This window comes from Anastrepha ludens, chromosome 4, assembly GCF_028408465.1.
Source record: "Anastrepha ludens isolate Willacy chromosome 4, idAnaLude1.1, whole genome shotgun sequence".
Taxonomy (NCBI): Eukaryota; Metazoa; Arthropoda; class Insecta; order Diptera; family Tephritidae; genus Anastrepha; species Anastrepha ludens.
Genome location: NC_071500.1, coordinates 37281111 through 37300323, shown reverse-complemented (window position 1 = coordinate 37300323; position 19213 = coordinate 37281111). Strand labels below are relative to the sequence as shown.

Sequence of the window (19213 nt, the reverse complement as noted above, 5' to 3'; positions counted from 1 at the left end):
TGATAATCACTTGGTACCAGGCCCGCACTATATGGTGGGTACGATAGGACATCCCATCCGAGCTCACGTAGCTTCTGGTGGGCCATCAAAGATGTGTGAGGACGAACGTTGTCCTGGTAGAACACAACACCATTCCTGTTCACCAATTCTGGCCGCTTCTGGTCAATCGCCTGCTTCAAACGGTCAAGTTGCTCACAGTAGAGGACCGAATTAAGGGTCTGGCCATAGTTGAGCAACTCATAGTGGACAATTCCCTTCCAATTCCACCAAACACACAGCAAAACCTTCCTCGGTCAATCCAGGCTTGGCGATGGTTTGGGCCGGCTCGCCGCTTCTCGACCACGATCTTTTTTGCTTGATGTTGTCGTACGTGATCCCCTTTTCATCGCCAGTCACCATCCGCTTCAAGAATGAGTCAAGTTCGTTCCATTTTAGCAGAGAATCGCAAGCGTTGATTCGGTCCAAGAGATTTTTTTGCGTCAACACGTGTGGCACGCAAACATCCAGCTTTTTTTGGAGGCCAATCTTCTGCAAATGGTTCCAAACGGTTTTGTGGTCTACACCTAGTTCCTGACTAATCGAGCGAGTGCTCACATGCCGGTATCTTTAGACAATTTCAACGATTTTATCAGTCTCTACTACGATTGGCCTACCTGTACCAGGTGCATCTTAGACATCTACTACACCAGAACGAAATCGATCGAACCAACCCTGTGCTATGCGAATCGTTACAGTATCAGGCCCATAAACTTCACAAATTTTTGTCCCCGCTTTCGTTGCATTTTTACCTCTAAGGTAGTAAAAACGTAAAATAAGACGAATTTCTTGCTTGGTGGACTCCATCTTTGACGCGCTACAACTTAAGACTGAAACAGCAAAAACACCAGAGACCGGAGAAAAATTACAGGACATCGCATCGTCAAGTGACTGAAGGAAATTTAGTAGAAGCCCTAGGGTAATAGGGTAGTTTAGGCAATATTTTGACTAAAGTACTGGGTTTCAGAAAGCTGTGGAACAAAAACACATTCAAATGAGACTTTTTCAGCAATATTTAAAGTATTTTCCAAAGGCTTATGTGCATTTTCTGCGTCGATTCATCACAATGGATGAGACTTGGGTCCACCACCATGATTCTGAATCAAAAAAGGAGGCTAAAGAGTGGTGTGAACCTAATTCTTCGGCTCTGAAACTAGTTCGTGTACAGCAATCAGCCAAGAAGGTGTTAGTATCAGTTTTTGGGATGCGAAAGGAAATTTGTTTGTGGGTTACTTGCAAACTGGTGAAGCAATAAATTCTGAATATTATAAACCTTCTAACCCGTAGAAGAAAAAAATCGTGAAAATAGACCCAGTTTGCAAAAGCAAAAAATTATTCTTCATCAAGACAATGCATCGTGTCACAGTAGCATTTTGACTATGGCGCCTAGCGACTTCTGTCTGTTTCCAGACCTAAAACATTTCATGCGTGGAAAGTATTTCTCATCAAATGATGAAGTTATAACAGCTGTGAAAGTGTATTTTGTAGTACTTCATAAATTTTAATCTCGTTGGGGCAAGAGTATTGATGCTCAGAGAGACTATACTGGATAATAAAGTGTATTTTAAGCCATAAAATTGTGTTTTTCTCATAGAACTGCAAAACTTATTGATCAACCGAGTGCATATATTGAGAGTAAAAAGATTTGAAACTTTTTATTTTTATACTATCGGTGCAATTTATTGAAGCCCAGGCTGGTGGCAGCAACAACTATGTAAATACTTAGTCTTCGCCCGTCGACGGCGCTCTGTTCAAGCACGGGGGTGTTGGTAAGGGTGTTCCAATAACAGGTGTTATTGGTGAATGGATTGCGCAATCCAGAGATGATTCGAGATTTTTTATGGCCGGAATTGGATGGTACTGATTTGGACAACGTTTATTTTCAACAAGACGGCGCTACGTGCCACACAAGCAACGAAACCATTGATCTTTTACGTGAAAAGTTTCCGGACCGTGTTATTTTTCGAAGAGGGGATCACAATTGTCCACCGAGATCTTGTGATTTAACTTCTTGTGACTTTTTTCTTTGGGTTGATTCAAGACCTCAATGATGGAATTCGTGAGGCTATCGAGGACATAGAGCAGCCACTTTGCAATTCGTTTATGGAAAATTTCATGAAAAGGATATTGTCCTGTAAGCATGGCCGTGGTGGTAATTTGCCTGATGTTATTTTCCACTATTAACGGCATACCTTCCTCTTTATAATGAAATAAACATCCGATCATTTATATTAAAAAAAAGCATTTTTCTTTGAATATCAAAATGGCATGTGTTTTCAGCACTTTTTAGTTAAATATAATTTGGACTGGCTGTAAATTTTTGGAATCAAATAAACCCATAGACAACGAGAAATGAATATATTTTTCCGAATATGCACATATCATATTCGGGCCCAAATCAAGTTTTACTAACATGAATGTAACGAGAATCTCGAATCCTTGCCTACGCTGATGTTATACAAGTATATATGTCTACTCTCCGTCAAACACACCGGAATGCAGAACGACCTGTTCTCAATCTCGTTGAATGCCGGACAGAAAAGTAATCACTGGGAAACGAAGGCCATGATAGATCGGTCCACGAGCAGCCGCCCCTTCCTCTTAAATTGTGATCAAATTGAGAAATTTGACACTTTACTTACTTGGGTCTTATCATTGCCGCTGAGGATAGTGCGAAACTTGACGTTCTCGCCAGAATAAATAAAGTGATCTAATTGGTCTTCAAGCGTACACACAAAATGACGGATTTTTAAATCAAATGTACTATTAATACTCTTGAAAAAAGGTTGAAAGCTTGTGGGCAGATGTTTACGCAGCATATTAAGGATCTGGTGGTACAACATTATAAGTAATGAGAGGTGAAAAATTTAGCCGTTAGCCAACATGGTAAAACTGCGAAAGTGGAGGTGGATTAGGCATACGCTTTGCAAGGACGCAAATGAAATCCGTCGTAAAGCATTGGATTGAAATCCACAAGGTGTATGCAGAGTTGGTCGTATAAAAATATTTCGGAGGAGAACGATCCAGAAGGATGTTAAACCTCAGGAAAAACTTGGAACGAAATTAAGTTTCCCACTGGAAATAAAAGCCCTATATTCCAGTGGAAAAAACTGGAACCGATAATGATGAGGGACATGTGCGCGAGTACAAAAAGTTCGGTCCGGCCCAAATTAGGTTACTTACATGTTTTGATTGGAACAGATTCGCCCTGGATTTATATAAAAGTAGGTGTTAGAAGGTTTATGACTGATACAGGAAACATTTTCGTTAGTTTACTCGCCTTGGATTTACTCAGATTGGTTTAAAAAACAATTCTATACAATTTTTTTTTTAATTTCTGGAGCTGAAGGGTTAAGCTTTTTTATACAATTTTTATTTGGTTTTTCTCTTCAACTGAAGCTCCAGTGGAAATTGCTTACTCTCATACGTGGCATTTATTTTTCGCATACCTTGCTTATGTAATTAAAAACTCATTAGCATTGGAAAGAAAAAATCAGAGTGAGGCCTATTTTCTGATTTTGAAGCATTAACCAAACAATAAGCTCACGAAAGCAAATAGTAGCGTTGCAGCTTATAATCGACTTTTGCATGTGAAAAACGAAAAATATAGCACAATAACCCGTTTCACATGCCAAACAAAAAAAAAAAAAAAAAAAAACAAAAAAAACAACAAATTAAAAAACAAATAGAGAAATGAAATGAATCGTTTTACATTTCGAAAAAAAAAAAAATTAAACAGAGTAATGAAATGAAATGCCTCCAACCATTATACGAATGTAATTTAGATAAATATCGCAGTACTGTTTTCATACTTTCAATGGGAGAGGAATGCTTTGGTGCATAGTTGCAATGCTGGTAGTTTCATTCAGAGCGCTCTAACTTGGAATTAATAACAAACAGTTAGAGTGAAATTGCCGCATTTGTTTTTTTTTTTATACGCATTCGATGATTTTATGTGTGACATATAATTTTAAATAAATGGTCCCATAGACTATGCTGTAGGTATTGCATCGGTGCGGACTACTTTTGGACTGACTTTTTTTACTTTCAAGGCGGCGATTGTCTGCGGTTTATCTGCCTAGACCAACGACTTCAAGTGGCTTCACAGGAAATAAAAGAGCGGTGAGCAATAACACAGGCCGACAAATTTTAACCAACATTCAGACCCAGAAACCAGACTATATATTTCCGAAGGTTTATGATGCGCTGAATCCAAATCTGGCCTCAGAATTGCTCTATTAGTTTGAGTTTTCGAGATATCCTAACCTAAAAGTGCAAAAAACCCCATTTTTGCCCATATTTGAGGTTATGTAGCCTTGCAGATGTTTTCTTTCACCAAAATTAAAGGATGGCATCTTTAAATACAATCCTTCTTTTTTCAAATGGCGTTTTGTTTGCTCAAATATCATTTTTTTTCGCAGAGATATCGCATTTTGAAATTTTCATGTTTCGAAATTTTCCTACACCTGAAAATCGATTAAGATAACATAGACATGATATAGTCGCTTACTAATTTTCTTGGGTTTGAGGGCCTGAAATATATGGATTAATAGTATGTAAATTTGGAGTTTGTGGGAAAGCCTGCTTGCGGTTATGTGTGTGACTCGGTACCCAAAGGTTAGATAGTGTAGGGATGTGGTGAGTCAGCACACTTACGGTGTGAGACAAAATTTTAAGAAAAATAAGACTCAATTCAAGAAAATTAGTAATCGAATATATCATGTCTATGTTATCTTAATCGATTTTCAGGTGTAGGAAAATTTCGAAACATGAAAATTTCAAAATGCGATATCTTTGCGAAAAAAAATGATATTTGAGCAAACAAAACGCCATTTGAAAAAAGAAGGATTGTATTTAAAGATGCCATCCTTTAATTTTGGTGAAAGAAAACATCTGCAAGGCTACATAACCTCAAATATGGGCAAAAATGGGGTTTTTGCACTTTTAGGTTAGGATATCTCGAAAACTCAAACTAATAAATTAATTTTAGTTATCAATCCGAATTTTGCATGGACAGAGAAGCAGATATTAGTTTAAATTATTTCGGATACTTTTCCTTGTAGACTAGTGTAATTAAACATACACTATTTAATATGATTTCCCATCTGCAAGTATGGATAAAGAAGTTCCTATTAAATAGCAGAGCGTACATAAAACTCATACTCATAAAACGTTAAATATTTATTTGCTGGTACAGGAAAGTTCAGCCGCGATTGGATTGGAATGGGCTATCATTTGGCTCGAGTATGAAGAAGCAAATGATAGAAAAGTGTTTTCTAAAAGCCGAAAAGTGGCAGGCAATGGCAAAGTTCCAAGTGTATTTCTGTTATGAAAAAGCTCCTCATAATCATCTGGTATGCCTGCCGATTAGAATATAAATTTACTCTGCCCAATCTATAAAACAGGGGACTATGCAAACTGTGCCAGTTATCGCGGGATTAATATTTTAAATATCTAGCGAGCGTATTGTGTGAAAGGTTGAAGCCCACCATCAACAAAAGGATTGGACCTTATCAGTGTGGCTGTAATAGACCAGATATTCACAATACGCCAAGTCTTGAAAAATCCCATCACAGAAGAATCGACGCACACCATCTTTTTGTAAACTTTAAAGCTGCATTTGACACTACGAAAATGAGTTACCTATACGACGCGATGTTTGAATTTGGTATCCCAGTATAACTAATATGGCTATACATTGAGAAGGACCTCTCCGAGCCGTTTGATACCAAACCAGGTTTCCAACAGAGTGACTTGCGGCAGTGTGACTTTTTAAACCTCATACTGGCAAAAATTGTGCAAGCCGCTGAACTTAATTGCTCAAGCAGAATTTTTTATAAAGGCGCATAAAAGAGCAAAACCTTGTTTTGAGGTTGCAAAAACTGTCGTTTCTCATCGTGCCCGTCCTAACATCGTGTCCAACCTAACGTGCACTCCTTTGGAGAGTTTGAGAGCGAGGCTCTGCGAAAGATTTTTGGACCTTTACACGTTGGTGGCAGCGAGAATCGTAGGCGATGGCACAATGGGTTGTATGAGCTTAACGACGACATAGACATAGCGCAGCGAATAAAGAGCCAGCGGCTACGTTGGCTGGATCAGGTCAGCCGAATGGATAAATCGATACAGTAACACTTGGTGGTAGCACAGGAAGAGGAAAGTCTCACATACTTCAGAAGGGTTAGTTGGGGAAGGACTTAGCTTCTCTTGGTGGGTCTAACCTGCATCGATTAGAATGAGAAAGAAACCACTAGTGCGCTATGTTAAACTCAGCCAAAATCTCGTAAGCGGAAAGTGGAGAAGGAAGCTTGAGTTCAAATAAGTCTAAGTAGACCTTTTTACGACTTCATGGAGAAAGCAACCACCGTAATACAAGTTGAAGGTAGACTGAGCTGAAAGAGAAACAACAGGAGCTTTGTTCTGATAACTTCATGTTAATTTATTCAAAATAGCCTCGATACACTGTTTTCCGCGATCTAAACCTTTTCGAAAGAGTGTGTCAGTGACCGGATTGTAATTCGGGATGTCGGTACAGGCCTTTTAGGTGGTATCGGTGGTCTCTACGGACGCAAAATGTTTTCCTTTCATTGCCAAAAGCAAATTTTCAAATAGGCAAAAGTCACAGAGAGCCATATCAGGTGAATACGGTGAGTGATTGACGGTTAAAAAGCGATTTCTAGTCAAATAATCAGTTACAATAGTGGATCGATAAGACGGTGCATTATTACGTAATAGGCGCCAGCTTCCTTCTTCGCAGTATTCAGGGGAAATCGACGAATGCGATGCAACAAACCTTCAAAGCCCCAAGATAGAAAATTCCATTGACGGTTTGGGCCATTGGCACGAACTTCTTGTGTACAATTCCCTTGGAATCGTAAAAACAAATTTTTGACTTCTCCAAACGCGTTTTTTTTGGCTGGTGGCTCGTCTTGGGCCTTCCATTCGGCACGTTTACCCTTAGTTTCAGATTTATGTTGGAAAAATCACGTTTCATCACAAGTTACAATGTTGTAAAGGGATGTCTTGTCTTTTCTCGCCTATTTAATGAGGTCTTTTGAATGTTGAATTCTGAGCAATTCTGAGTCCTCAGTTAACTTGCGCGGAATGAAACGTGCACAGACCTTTCGTAAGCCCAAATGATCAGTTAAAATACGATAAATCAATGTTTTGGAGATATTCAACTCCGGTTCCATGAAGTTCGATGATGATTTTGGTTCCTTTTTGATAAATTTACGAACAATTTCGATGGAGTTTTCGGTAATTACTTTTGGGCGGGCCGTATGTTCGGCGGTTATTTATGTCCTGCTGGTGTTGTTGTTGTAGCAGCATAAACGTTCCCTGTGCATCTATGAGGAATGCTGCTGAAGTGATAGTCCTTGGCCGGATATTTAATCCGGATCGTTCCGGTTACGTAGAACCGACTGTCGTGGGAACGGTTATTTATGTCCTCACAACCATCTCTGAAACGTGTAAACCATTCATGAACTCTGGGACGAGATAGACAATTATCGCCATAAGTTTTTTTTATCATTTCAAATGTTTCGGTAAACGTTTTACCAACTTTAAAATAAAATTTGATACTAGCTCTTGGTTCGAAACTCATTTTTGTACCGATGACACAAACATACTGACACTTTAAACGCAATAACTTCGCTTCCACTAAGCCGAAGTTTGGTGACAGCTTTCACTGGAAGTCAGCTAGGGATGTAACTTCCAACGCACGAACTAATTAAAAAGATGGCGCCCTCGAAAACATTTTGATGACACCAGTATTTTTTATTTTAGACTTCACCTTGTATAACTCAACTTACTAAAAGAAATAAAATTTTACGGGCGCAGCAGTGAGTCATATCTAGTTATATGAGAGCCACCTAACCAGATTTCCTATTACGTATTACAAAAGCCTCTCTTTAGCTAATGGTTATTATATTCACGATTTGAAAATTTATTTTAATTGAAGGATATTACATTGATAAATAAAAAATAAAACCATACTTGCTATTCGTTACGTACCTACTCTGTACCACAAGCTTATCAGCCTCATCTCTTAATAAATAATTGAGCGAAAAATATATGCGTTTATTTTGCATTATTTCCATGTGCTCAATATGCAGCTTTGATTTAATTTGTTCTCCCCAACTCACTTTCTATAAGCCACCCTAGAACTAAAAAGCTTAACTAAAATAGTAAAATGGCTGCGGACCACATACGCACCGCAAACATGCATACAATACGAGTACAAACATCATTCTTGCTATATATCCAATAGTTGAATGAGGCGCATTGCAAAATCAGTATTACTGATTACAACAGGCGGATGCTGGGCCAGCTTAAACAAAGCTGCAGCACTGAAAGCGCGGTGAAATCAAGCCAACGAATCTAGGCAAACAAATGTGGTGGTAAAAAGTTGATAAAGCGAGCGCAATGTCATCTACTCGTATTGTTTATGCCTGTATCGGTGTGGTGATGCTGCGCTAATGTAAAACTGGTCGTTTCTATTTGATGTGCTATCCGAGAATATCAAGCTCATATAAGTACCTACGTACTGGAGCGTTTACGAATTATTGCTACTGTTGTTGGCATTATTGCTGAGCACTGAAAGCGCAATGCCACTGCTGACGTTTGTCGATATTCTCTTCACTATTGTTGTTAATGTGCCTGGTATTTACGTAATTATGTCATAGTCATGCCTACACATTCGTACATGCTGACGTACACACACACAAATAGTTTTTAGCTATGAGATGAAATACTAGCAATAAAGTTATTTTTGGTCTGCGGGTTTTTTTATGTACTATGCGTATTTGTATTGTATCCATTCCCAAGTCAATACCCAATAGAGAAATCAACTGGGTGGATTATGATGTCTACAAAATTTTAAATACCATCTGTGTGCCTTCCTAGAATTGTTGTGTTCGATAATAAATTAGCCAGCAACAGCCATCAGTCCAAGTTAAGAGTGTAAAATTCTCTCCCGAAGCAAAGAAAAATCAATAAAACAACGAACGGAAAATTTGCCAGCTTTTGCAAAAACCGGTAGAAGCAGTCGTATGAGGTGACTTTATTTCAAAATTTTTGGGTTGTCCAAAAAAATTACTATAAACATATTTTATATAATCACGTTTTTTAAAGTTAAATGTTCTAATTATCGATTTTGACAATAAAGTACAAATTTGAAACATTCACAGACGCTCAAAATACCACATTCCACGCAAAATAAATTTGATTGTTTACAAAAAACCATGCTTTCACACCATATCTTTCATGATGGATAATTGCTGCTGGCTATAATTTCTTTCTATAAAATATGCGCTTGGGTCGGGAAATAAGTTCATAGCGATTTTATATTTTCTTTTATTTTACAACGGAAAAGGGAAAGTATTCATTCGATAAAATTCTTTCTGCCCTACAAAACCATCTCAAGTAATTTCGAGTTATTAAATACCTAGCAGGTAAAAATCAACATTTTCCACACCTGGTCTATTTGCTTTTCGTTGAGGACAAAAAGCTACCGAAGCAGCACATTTGCAACGTGTATGGAGAAGGTTTCATAGGCGAGTCTATATGGCGACTTAGACGTCGGTGACATATCTCGTAGCAGAAGGCTTTCTGAATTCGATGAAGAACGTCTCAAATCACTTTTGAAGGAGAATGGTCGCCAAACCAGTCGTGAATTGGAGGAAAAAACGATATAACTCGATTCTCAATCACCTTCATTCAATGGAACTGACCGAGAAATTTAGAGCCTGGGTGCCTCAGGAACTCAACGAAAAAATCAAAGAAAGTTGCTTTCAAATAGCTTTTCAGCATCTCCTCGCCATCGAGAACGACACGGTCATAAACAGCGAATCGTCACGGAAGATGAGAAATGGTGTCTATATATGAAGGAAAAAATATACTGAGTGGCTCCAAGAGATACGACAAAGCCGAGAGTCAAGCCGGATATTCATCCAAAGAAGGTCAAGGTATGTGTTTGGTGCACTGGGCATAGTGCACTGGGAAATGTTCGAAAAGAATGTCATGACCAGCAAGGAGCTCTACTTGTACATTGCCCAGCTATACCGCGTGAATGAGGCTATTCGGTTGAAATCTGATCGGCATGGTCAAACCATACTCCTTCACGACAACACCAAGTCCCATGTTGCATAAGTCGTCAAATCCTAACTCTGAGATCTAGAATGAGAGTTCTTTCAGCATCCGCCGTATTCTCTGGACCTTACACCGGGCATTACCTTCGATAACAAAGAGGTCCTTATGAACGGGCTAAACAACTTCTTTGACACCAGACCATTTGATTTTTGGCGGAACGGTTTCTACAAATTTGTCGAGAGGTGGGAAGAGGTTGTAAACAGCAACAGAACTTATTCCCCAACCCAAGATATTATATTTAAATTTTCCTTTTCCGAGTCTCGAGAGCAAACTTAAATATAGAATTGTTTCTTTATCCACCATTTTTTTGCGTAAAACTTCCTTTGGAAGCAAATTGCGCTGTTTTTTGGTATACGAAAATGTCTACAACTCAGAATAGGCTAAGGAAATAACTAAATGAAACCAGAAAAAGTTTTTGTAATATATTTTAATTAAACATCGTGCTACCCTTCTAACTTTCATGATAATCTCCCTGAAGGGTAGAAGCTGCACGTCAACTGGATCAACTAATATCAAGTTTTTGATTTAAAAAACGCTTATTAGATGCATCGTTAGACGCTATCGTTGAATTTGTGTGCTCTAGTTTCCGAAATTCTTAACAGGGTTAGGAAAGGAATAATCAACTCAGTATATTATTTTAACTCATCTGGCACCACTGCCTAGTAATCTGTATGAGATAGTAATATGCTTTAATCTGATATTCAGTTAGTAGGGAGGCTTAAATAATTATATATTGAAAGTTCAGAACTCAATATATCCAGTTATAAGAATGTATAAAACTTAAGGATTAATGAGATCAATCTAAACTGTAAGATAACATAAAAAATGTAATTGCCTAAAAACTTGTTAAAATAAAATCGTATTACGTAAAACAAAATCTTTAAATATATTGGGTATGCAATATGTTTCCGTCCTTTCTTAGCCAAGGTTACGAATGATTTAAACAATTAAATAAAACATGATTTTAAATGAAATATGTGCCATTAGAAGCTACAACTCTACTCCATCTTTCAGATAGCATACGGATTACTTTGACGAAAAATTCGAATTCTTTTGCCTTGATCTTTTCATTGAGCCGGTTTGCGATGCTCTCATAAAAAGTGAGCCGCTCTCCAATAAGAGCTGACTGCACTGATCGGAACAGCTGGTAATCCGAAGGTGCAATGTTTAGGGAATAAGGTTACAATTCGGGCCCTCTAAATATTTCTGGACCGATTTAGCGACGTGTCGCCTGGCGTTGCCATGCAGCAAAATCAGTTTGTCATATCTACCGTCCCATTCCGACCGTTTTTCTTTGAGAGCTCGTTTCAAACGCATTAGCCGCAATCAGTAACAATCGACCGTCAGGGTTTTAGATGATTTAAGGAGTTCATAATAGATAAGATCCTTCTGATCCCGCCAGATGCATAACATACATTTTGAGGCATGCATATTTTTTTTCGCTGTCGATAGAGCTGGTTCACCTGGAGAATCCAACATTTTCGCCGCTTAGAGTTATCATAATAGATCCATTTTTCATCGCCAGTGGCGATGCGATACAGAAAACCTTTTCCTTTCAGCTGATCAAGAGGCATCTCACACGTCACCAAACGTCTCTCGATATCCCACTCCTTCAATTGATGTGGTACGCAGGTACTTACTTCCTGGACCATTCGAATCGCGTGCAAGCGTTTTCCGACAGTTGACCTGTCAACGTCCAATTTTTTAGGCACATCATCATGGGTTTGATATGCGTCTTCATGCAATAATTGTTGTAGTTGACTATCTTCGAATTTTTTAGGTGCACCTTTGCAATCTTTATCACTCACGTCGAAATTGCCGCTTTGGAGGCGTTGCATTCCATCAAATTATGAGCGTGATTACCGTAAATATTGATCAATATCCACGTTTCAGTTGCACTTTTCTTTAAAAGGTAATAATGAAGCATGACTTCCCGAAAATCCTGTTTTTTCTGAACGAACGTAGACATTTTTGGCGTCAGATAAGAAAAGATCTTTACGCTTCAAACGAACGTCAAATACTGCGATCGAAGACTCTCATATACACCTTCAAGTCACCTGTGTATTACCAAGTGAACACAATAATAGTAGCAGCAGCGACATCTCTCTTACGAGGGGGGAAACCTGTTCCATATCCAATAGGAAAAAATTGTCTATATTATTTTAGTTCACAATAACATATTTATGAAAATAAGGTTTATACATTTTTATAACTTTTCAAACTGGTCCAAATACTGATGATTTATGCCAAAAATTGGAATATAAGATCTTGTGAATATAATGAGCTATTCCCCTAATTCGTACAATGTAGAATGCAGAGGCTAATGCCTGACATTTCATACTGCATCGTCATCTTAAAAATATCAGTTGCTCGCTTTAAAAAAAGATAGAAATCGAACTACTCACATTAAACTAGTTCAGAACTAGTCGCTTTGACTGCTGGGTTCTTATTGCGAATATTGAACGCAATTGTGTATAAGCAACCGCTTTGGTATTCTTTACAACTTTTTTGTTCAATGTAACACATGCGTACATTTGTATGTGCCAACTTTTTCCTGCTAAGTTGTGAAAGCTGCAAATCTTGCACACTCAGTAAAGCGAAAATTTCGCTGAGATATTCACGCGTGTACATTTACAAACGCACTTATATTCATGGAGCCACTTGAAACTTTGTGTTACGACGCTTTGTTGCCACAACTATTTTCGCTGACATGGTCTTACACACTCACACACACATTCACACTTGCATGTAAGTACTGAAAATGGATTTATTTATTTATTTATGAAGAGATAACTACTAATATATGAAACGTATGTATGCGCGGAAACGTGCATATGTACATATGTATATAGATATAGATTCTGTTTTATTACGCTAACACATATACAAGTACACGCACATATATCCCCATCTATTTATATATTTGTAGACATTAAGGATATAATTCGCCATTCATCCTCTACGCCAAGTTAATTCAACAGCTCGTGAGAGATTTACTTCTATCTTATAGTAAAAAGCAATTTTCTGCTCGTAATCCTTATGTAATTAGAATTTATTACAATCTTAATTGTTCCACATCAAGTGAATTCTTTTATAGTAGTGGATGGGGGGAGGCAAAGTGTTGAATAAAAATACGCCACTTCAAGTGACCTTGGCAGATATTTTTATGGTACTTATGAGATACAGTAAGTGATATTGCACATTCTTGACGAGGACGAATACGTAATTTTGCAAGTGAGTTTTGTATTATGAGATTATTAACCAAATTTGGCTAAAGTATGATACTATGTTCCAGAATCTACTATTCAGAGGCACTGAACACCTTTTTAGATTTTTAGAATCTATAAGAAAACGTTTTGATAAAAACCGTTTACGAGGTGTGTTTAAAAAAATAAGGTGAATTTTCAATATCAAAAGTACGCCAAGTTCGATCAAATGTCAAGGTTTTGCTCACTGTTTTCTTTGATTACCATCGCGTAGTGCATCGGGATTTCTTACCACATGGTCAAACGGTAAATCAGGAGTATTAACTACCTTGAAGTTGTGCACCATTTGCGTGAAGGAATACAAACAAACGCCCAGAGTTGTGGAAAAGAATGCATGGCTTTTGTATCACGATAATGCACCTGCACATTCATCTTTGCTTGTGAGAGATTTTTTGGCCAAAAATAAGACCGTTATCATGTCGCAGCCACCATATTCACCAGATGTGGCCCCGTGCGACTTTTTTCTCCTCTCAAAATAGAAAAGACGCATAAAAGGACGGCGTTTTGTGAGGCAAGGCATACCGACAAGTGCATATCAGAACTGCTCCGAAGATTGGTATTATATCTGAGAAGAAAAGTATGATATCTGAGGAGGACTACTTTGAAGGAGACAAATGAGAAATTGATAAATAAATAAATATTTTTTGAGAAAAATCAAAACAAACCTTATTCTGTTGAACACACCTCGTATATTAGGTGCAATTGTAATAAGAATCATTAATGAAAAAAAAGAAATCACAAAAGTAAATTAATTATTGCCGCAAACAATTTTTTTAACGAAATTTTAGTAACATTTAAATAAATTCCATTGCAGCAAGAGATAGATAGATTAATTTTAGAATGGAAAATTATGAAACTGCGAATGGAAGGTTTATAATAATTTTGTTGTGACCGTGTCACGCGTTTATTCTTATTCCGATAATACAAATTAGTTTATTTCATTAATCAAATAAAATACAATGCACAAGAATTAAAATTTATAGAAAGAGCGTATATCAAGATCGTCTGTGTCGCTTCTGTTCTTCTTCTCACACTCGTTATTACGAATCGCTGTCAAAATCATCCGAGTTATGTTGAGTGTTGGCACATGCTTAGTTTTTGGATAGGGTATCCAACATCTCCCCTTTTAACTATACTGCGTATTGCTGATGCCAAGCTGGAGGACGTCTAGCACGATTTGAGCGTCTCTAACTTGTTTGTGTTATATTAGCATCTTCACCATTTGCTGCATCATCTTGCTGTCTTGAATCTTCATTTTCCAGCTGCGTTGACGTTTGGAATGTTGGATTATTATCAGTGTCAGGTTCGAGTTGAGACTGATCAATGTCGAAATTGCGATTACGAATTTGATTTGCGTGTGACTTAACATGCTTGGTTCGGTCATTTTCAGTGACTTCTACGTTGTAATTAACATTGCCAATCTTTTCTAGTACGATACCAGGTTGCCATATCATTTTATTGTTTTTAGATATTTTAACGAAAACTTTCTGGTTAACATCAAACTTCCGAAGTTTAGTTCCATGCTTGTTGCTGAATTATGCTTCCATTTTAGTATTCTTTTGTACATTGCCCAATTGTGGTTTCTTTAAAAAGTCTATTTCTGTGCGAATTTTTCTACCTAGGAATAATTCTGCTGGTGTTTTTCCCTCCCCACAATTTGGATTTGATGTTGATCGGTATTGTAATAAAAATTCTTGGAGATTTGAGTTGTCTTTCGTTTCCTCAGTAAAACATTTTTCTAAAGCTCGCTTTACTGTGTCTACGTATCTTTCTGCTTGACCATTACTCTGCGGATGGTATGGAGCTGTTTTTAAATGTTGAATGTTTCGTTCCTTGCAAAATTGGTAAAATTCTGCACTAGTAAATTGTGTGCCATTATCTGAAACAATACATTCCGGGTAACCGAAACGATTAAAAAAATCTGATAGAATTTCTTTGACTTTAACTGTTGAAATTGTTGTACATTGATACGCTTCGGGCCACTTCGAAAATGAATCCACTATAATAAGATAATATTTTGAACGAATAGGGCCTGCGAAATCAATGTGAATACGTTGCATGGCTCTTTCTGCTATAGGCCATGAGCTTAAATTAGATTTCGTGGGAGTTTTCGCATTAAACTGACATTTTTCACAGTTGTGTACATAATTTTCTATGTTTTTATCTATATTTGGCCAATATACATGACTACGTGTAATAGCTTTCATTCGCTGTTGTCCTTGATGACCTTTATGTATGGTTTTCAAAATTCTATTTTGGTATGTCGATGGAATGACAATGCGTTCACCATGTAATAATATGTTATCAACAACTGATAGTGATTCCCTACGATTGAAATATGGGATCAATTCGTTATTTTGCAGTGACTTTGCGTCTTTTGGCCATGTTGTCTGAACATGAAGTATTACTTGTTGTAGTATTGCGTCTTTCCTTGTAGATTCTTCAATCATATGATGAGTAACTGGTAATGTATTTATACTATCATGTACGATTGCTCTGATGTTATATTCGAATGTTGCACATGCTATGACAAAGTCTTCATCATCAACTTGCTTTGACGGTATCAATCTTGATAAGATGTCAACATTTCCGAAATTTTCAGTTTTTATGTGTTCAATATCAAAATCATATGACATTAAAGTAAGAGCCCACCTCTGAAGTCTACTTGATGAGTGTACAGGAATGCCCGTTTTTGAACCAAAAATTGAAATTAAAGGCTTGTGGTCAGTGCGTAGTATAAACTTTTGACCATATACCATGCGGTGAAATTTTTTTACTGCAAAAACTAATGCAAATGCTTCTTTTTCAACTTGGCTATAGTTTTTTTCTGCGGGTGTCAGTGATCTTGATGCGTGTGCAACAGGTTTTTCTGCTCCATTTGGCATAATATGGGAAATTTGTGCTCCAAGTCCCTGCATAGAAGCATCTGCCGCAACTATAATTGGTAGTTGTGGGTTGAAATGTGTAAGCATCAAGTCTGACGTTAGAATAGTTTTGAATTTTTGAAATGATTCTTCGCATTTTGTTGACCAATACCATTTCTTTTGTATTTGTAATAACTCATCAAGCGGTGCTCTAATCGCTCTCATTTCTGAAATGAATTTACCATAAAAATTTACTGAACCAAGAAATGCTCTAAGTTCACTCACATTAGATGGTCTTGGCAAATTAATGATAGCCATTATTTTATTACGGTCAGGACGAATGCCTTCTGCATCTACCACATGACCTAAGTATTTAATTTTGCTTTGGAAAAATTCACATTTGTCATAATTTACGGTAATGTTATACTCTGATAAACGCTGTAGTACTTTTCTTATTGATTTAACATGTTGATTGAAATTATTGCTTGCGACAATAACGTCGTCTAAATATGGGGTTGCTTCTTGAATGCCTGTTAAAACTTTTTCTATTGCTTGTTGAAAAGCCCCTGGTGCCGATTTGATTAAAGGTACAAGCCTATTGAATTTATATAATCCTCGATGTGTGTTTATAGTCAGAATACTTTTTGTTGCTTCGTCAACATCAAATTGCATATACGCGTCATTAAAATCAAAACGTGTAAAATACTTACGACCTTTTAGATTTATGAAGATGTCTTCTGGCAATGGCAATGGATGAAAATGCGGTTCTACACATGCGTTGAGACCTGTTGAGTAGTCTGCACAAATTCTGATCTTGCCATTTGGACGTTTAACTATAACAATTGGTGCCCCCCAATCTGAATAGTTTGTTGGTGTAATGACGCCTGCATCTTGAAGTCGGTTTAATTCTGCATCCACCACTGTAATTGCTGAATACGGGACTGGACGTTTTGGACAAAATTTTGGAACTGCGTTTTGCTTTAATGGTAAATGAATTTTAATTTTCTCACAATGTCCAAGTTCTTTACGAAAGACTGTTGGAAATTCTGATTTGAATTTTCTTATTTGCGCCACTTCACTTTCTGAGAGTTATACCTTCATACAAAATGAATTTATAGGTATATCCCAAAGACTGAATTCTTCAAAGAAATCTGCGCCCGCTATATTCAGTTCATTCACATAAGTTACTAGTACTTTCATACTTTTCGTTTCACCTTGATGTGTGATGGTAGCAAAAAATTCTCCTTTGTTACAATTAGCGTCTCGTGCCGTATGCTTTGTTGCATATAACGTTGGCATGTTGATATTCTTCCACAAATTTTCTGAAATAATGGTGCAATCTGAAGCTGTATCTAACTGAAGTTGTGCTTTAACACCATTAATAAAAATTTCTATGTGCCTTCTGAGTTGTGCGAAATCTGTTATAATTCTCGTTTGCGCAGCTGACTCAATAGCTTTCGATGATTTGTTTGCTTGCTGTGTTTTCACAATTTGTTGCTGTTGTTTCGTCTGCGAACTGTCTTTTTGATGTTTGTTGCCTTTAAACGTGCTGTTTTTCCTTGCATTGCAATATCCTTCCTTATGACCCATAGTTCCACATTGTGTACACTTGTGACTCGCGTAAAAACAAAATCGAGCATAGTGCATTCCTCCGCAAAACCAACATGGAGACGGTGGTGATTTTGTACCATCTTTTTTTGATTGATTACGAATCTGATTTACTTGCGTACGAACTGCGTGCGTAATTGATGAGGTATTCGCAATCACTTTATTATCTTGCTGACGTTGGAGTATACGTTGAATTTCAGAATTGACCGAATTCAAAGTAACTGGCTTACTGGGTTTCTCTTCATCCAGCATTTTAAGAATTTCATTGCGAAAAACTGAATCTTTTGTAGCTTGCAGACCGCTAACAAAAATCAAGCATTTTAAATTATCACTACTGCACGTATTCAGCTGAAATTTTTCACATTGTCGATTTACTCTTGCTATGTACGTTGTGTAATCTTCCAAATCATTTTTAACTATTTGAAAACATTTGTATCGAGTGCTAAATAGTGATTGTTTTTCTCCGTACATGGACGTTAACTTACTCACAGTAGATTTGAAATCAATTTCGTTTGGCTTGGCCGGCAATATTGTATGTGCATATTGCTGGTAAACTGCGGAACTGACCTTACGTAGCAAAAGTCTGGTTTTATCTGCATCGTTAAGTTGTTTAGCGTCTTCGTCGAATATGTCTTGATACCTTGTATACCAAGTTTCGAATGTGTGGTCTTCATCAGGTGCATGCACAAATTCTTGAATTTGCTTTGATAGGATGTCCATCAACTGTTCCCTGTTAAGATTATTCGATGGTGCTGCTACGTTTGCTGTGCGGCTAGTGGTAATTTCTGCCATTACATTTTGAAGAAGCTGTTGTGTAGCTTTTTGCGTTTCATTTTGCTGTGTGAGCAGACGTGTTAAAACTTGTTCAATTGAAGTCGCCATGATGAAACCAATTTATACTTGTCGGAGATATTTTTTTACTCTCGTCGCCAACTTCTGTTGTGACCGTGTCACGCGTTTATTCTTATTCCGATAATACAAATTAGTTTATTTCATTAATCAAATAAAATACAATGCACAAGAATTAAAATTTATAGAAAATGCGTATATCTCATGGGTCTCGTCTGTGTCGCTTCTGTTCTTCTTCTCGCACTCGTTATCACGAATCGCTGTCAAAATCATCCGAGTTATGTTGAGTGTTGCCACATGCTTAGTTTTTGGATAGGGTATCCAACAAATTTTATGTTCTTTTAATGTCTCTGTCGATAAAATTGGATGTCCTCCCGCGAATCGATAATTTTGTTTATAAACTTAACATATTCCTGACCAACAAGCATTTGATTTGGCTGACGG

General features: G+C 37.3%; 1 protein-coding gene across 1 annotated transcript; it reads right to left on the bottom strand.

Moving 5' to 3' along the window:
• Nucleotides 1–16533: 16533 nt before the first annotated feature.
• LOC128861781 (uncharacterized protein K02A2.6-like) lies at nt 16534–18802 on the bottom strand. The gene is made up of 4 exons (XM_054100162.1): nt 18406–18802; nt 17408–18336; nt 16598–17290; nt 16534–16539 (listed from the first exon to the last, which is right to left on the bottom strand). The coding sequence occupies exons 1-4, from the start codon at nt 18800–18802 to the stop codon at nt 16534–16536; spliced, it is 2025 nt and encodes a 674-aa protein (XP_053956137.1).
• Nucleotides 18803–19213: the final 411 nt, after the last annotated feature.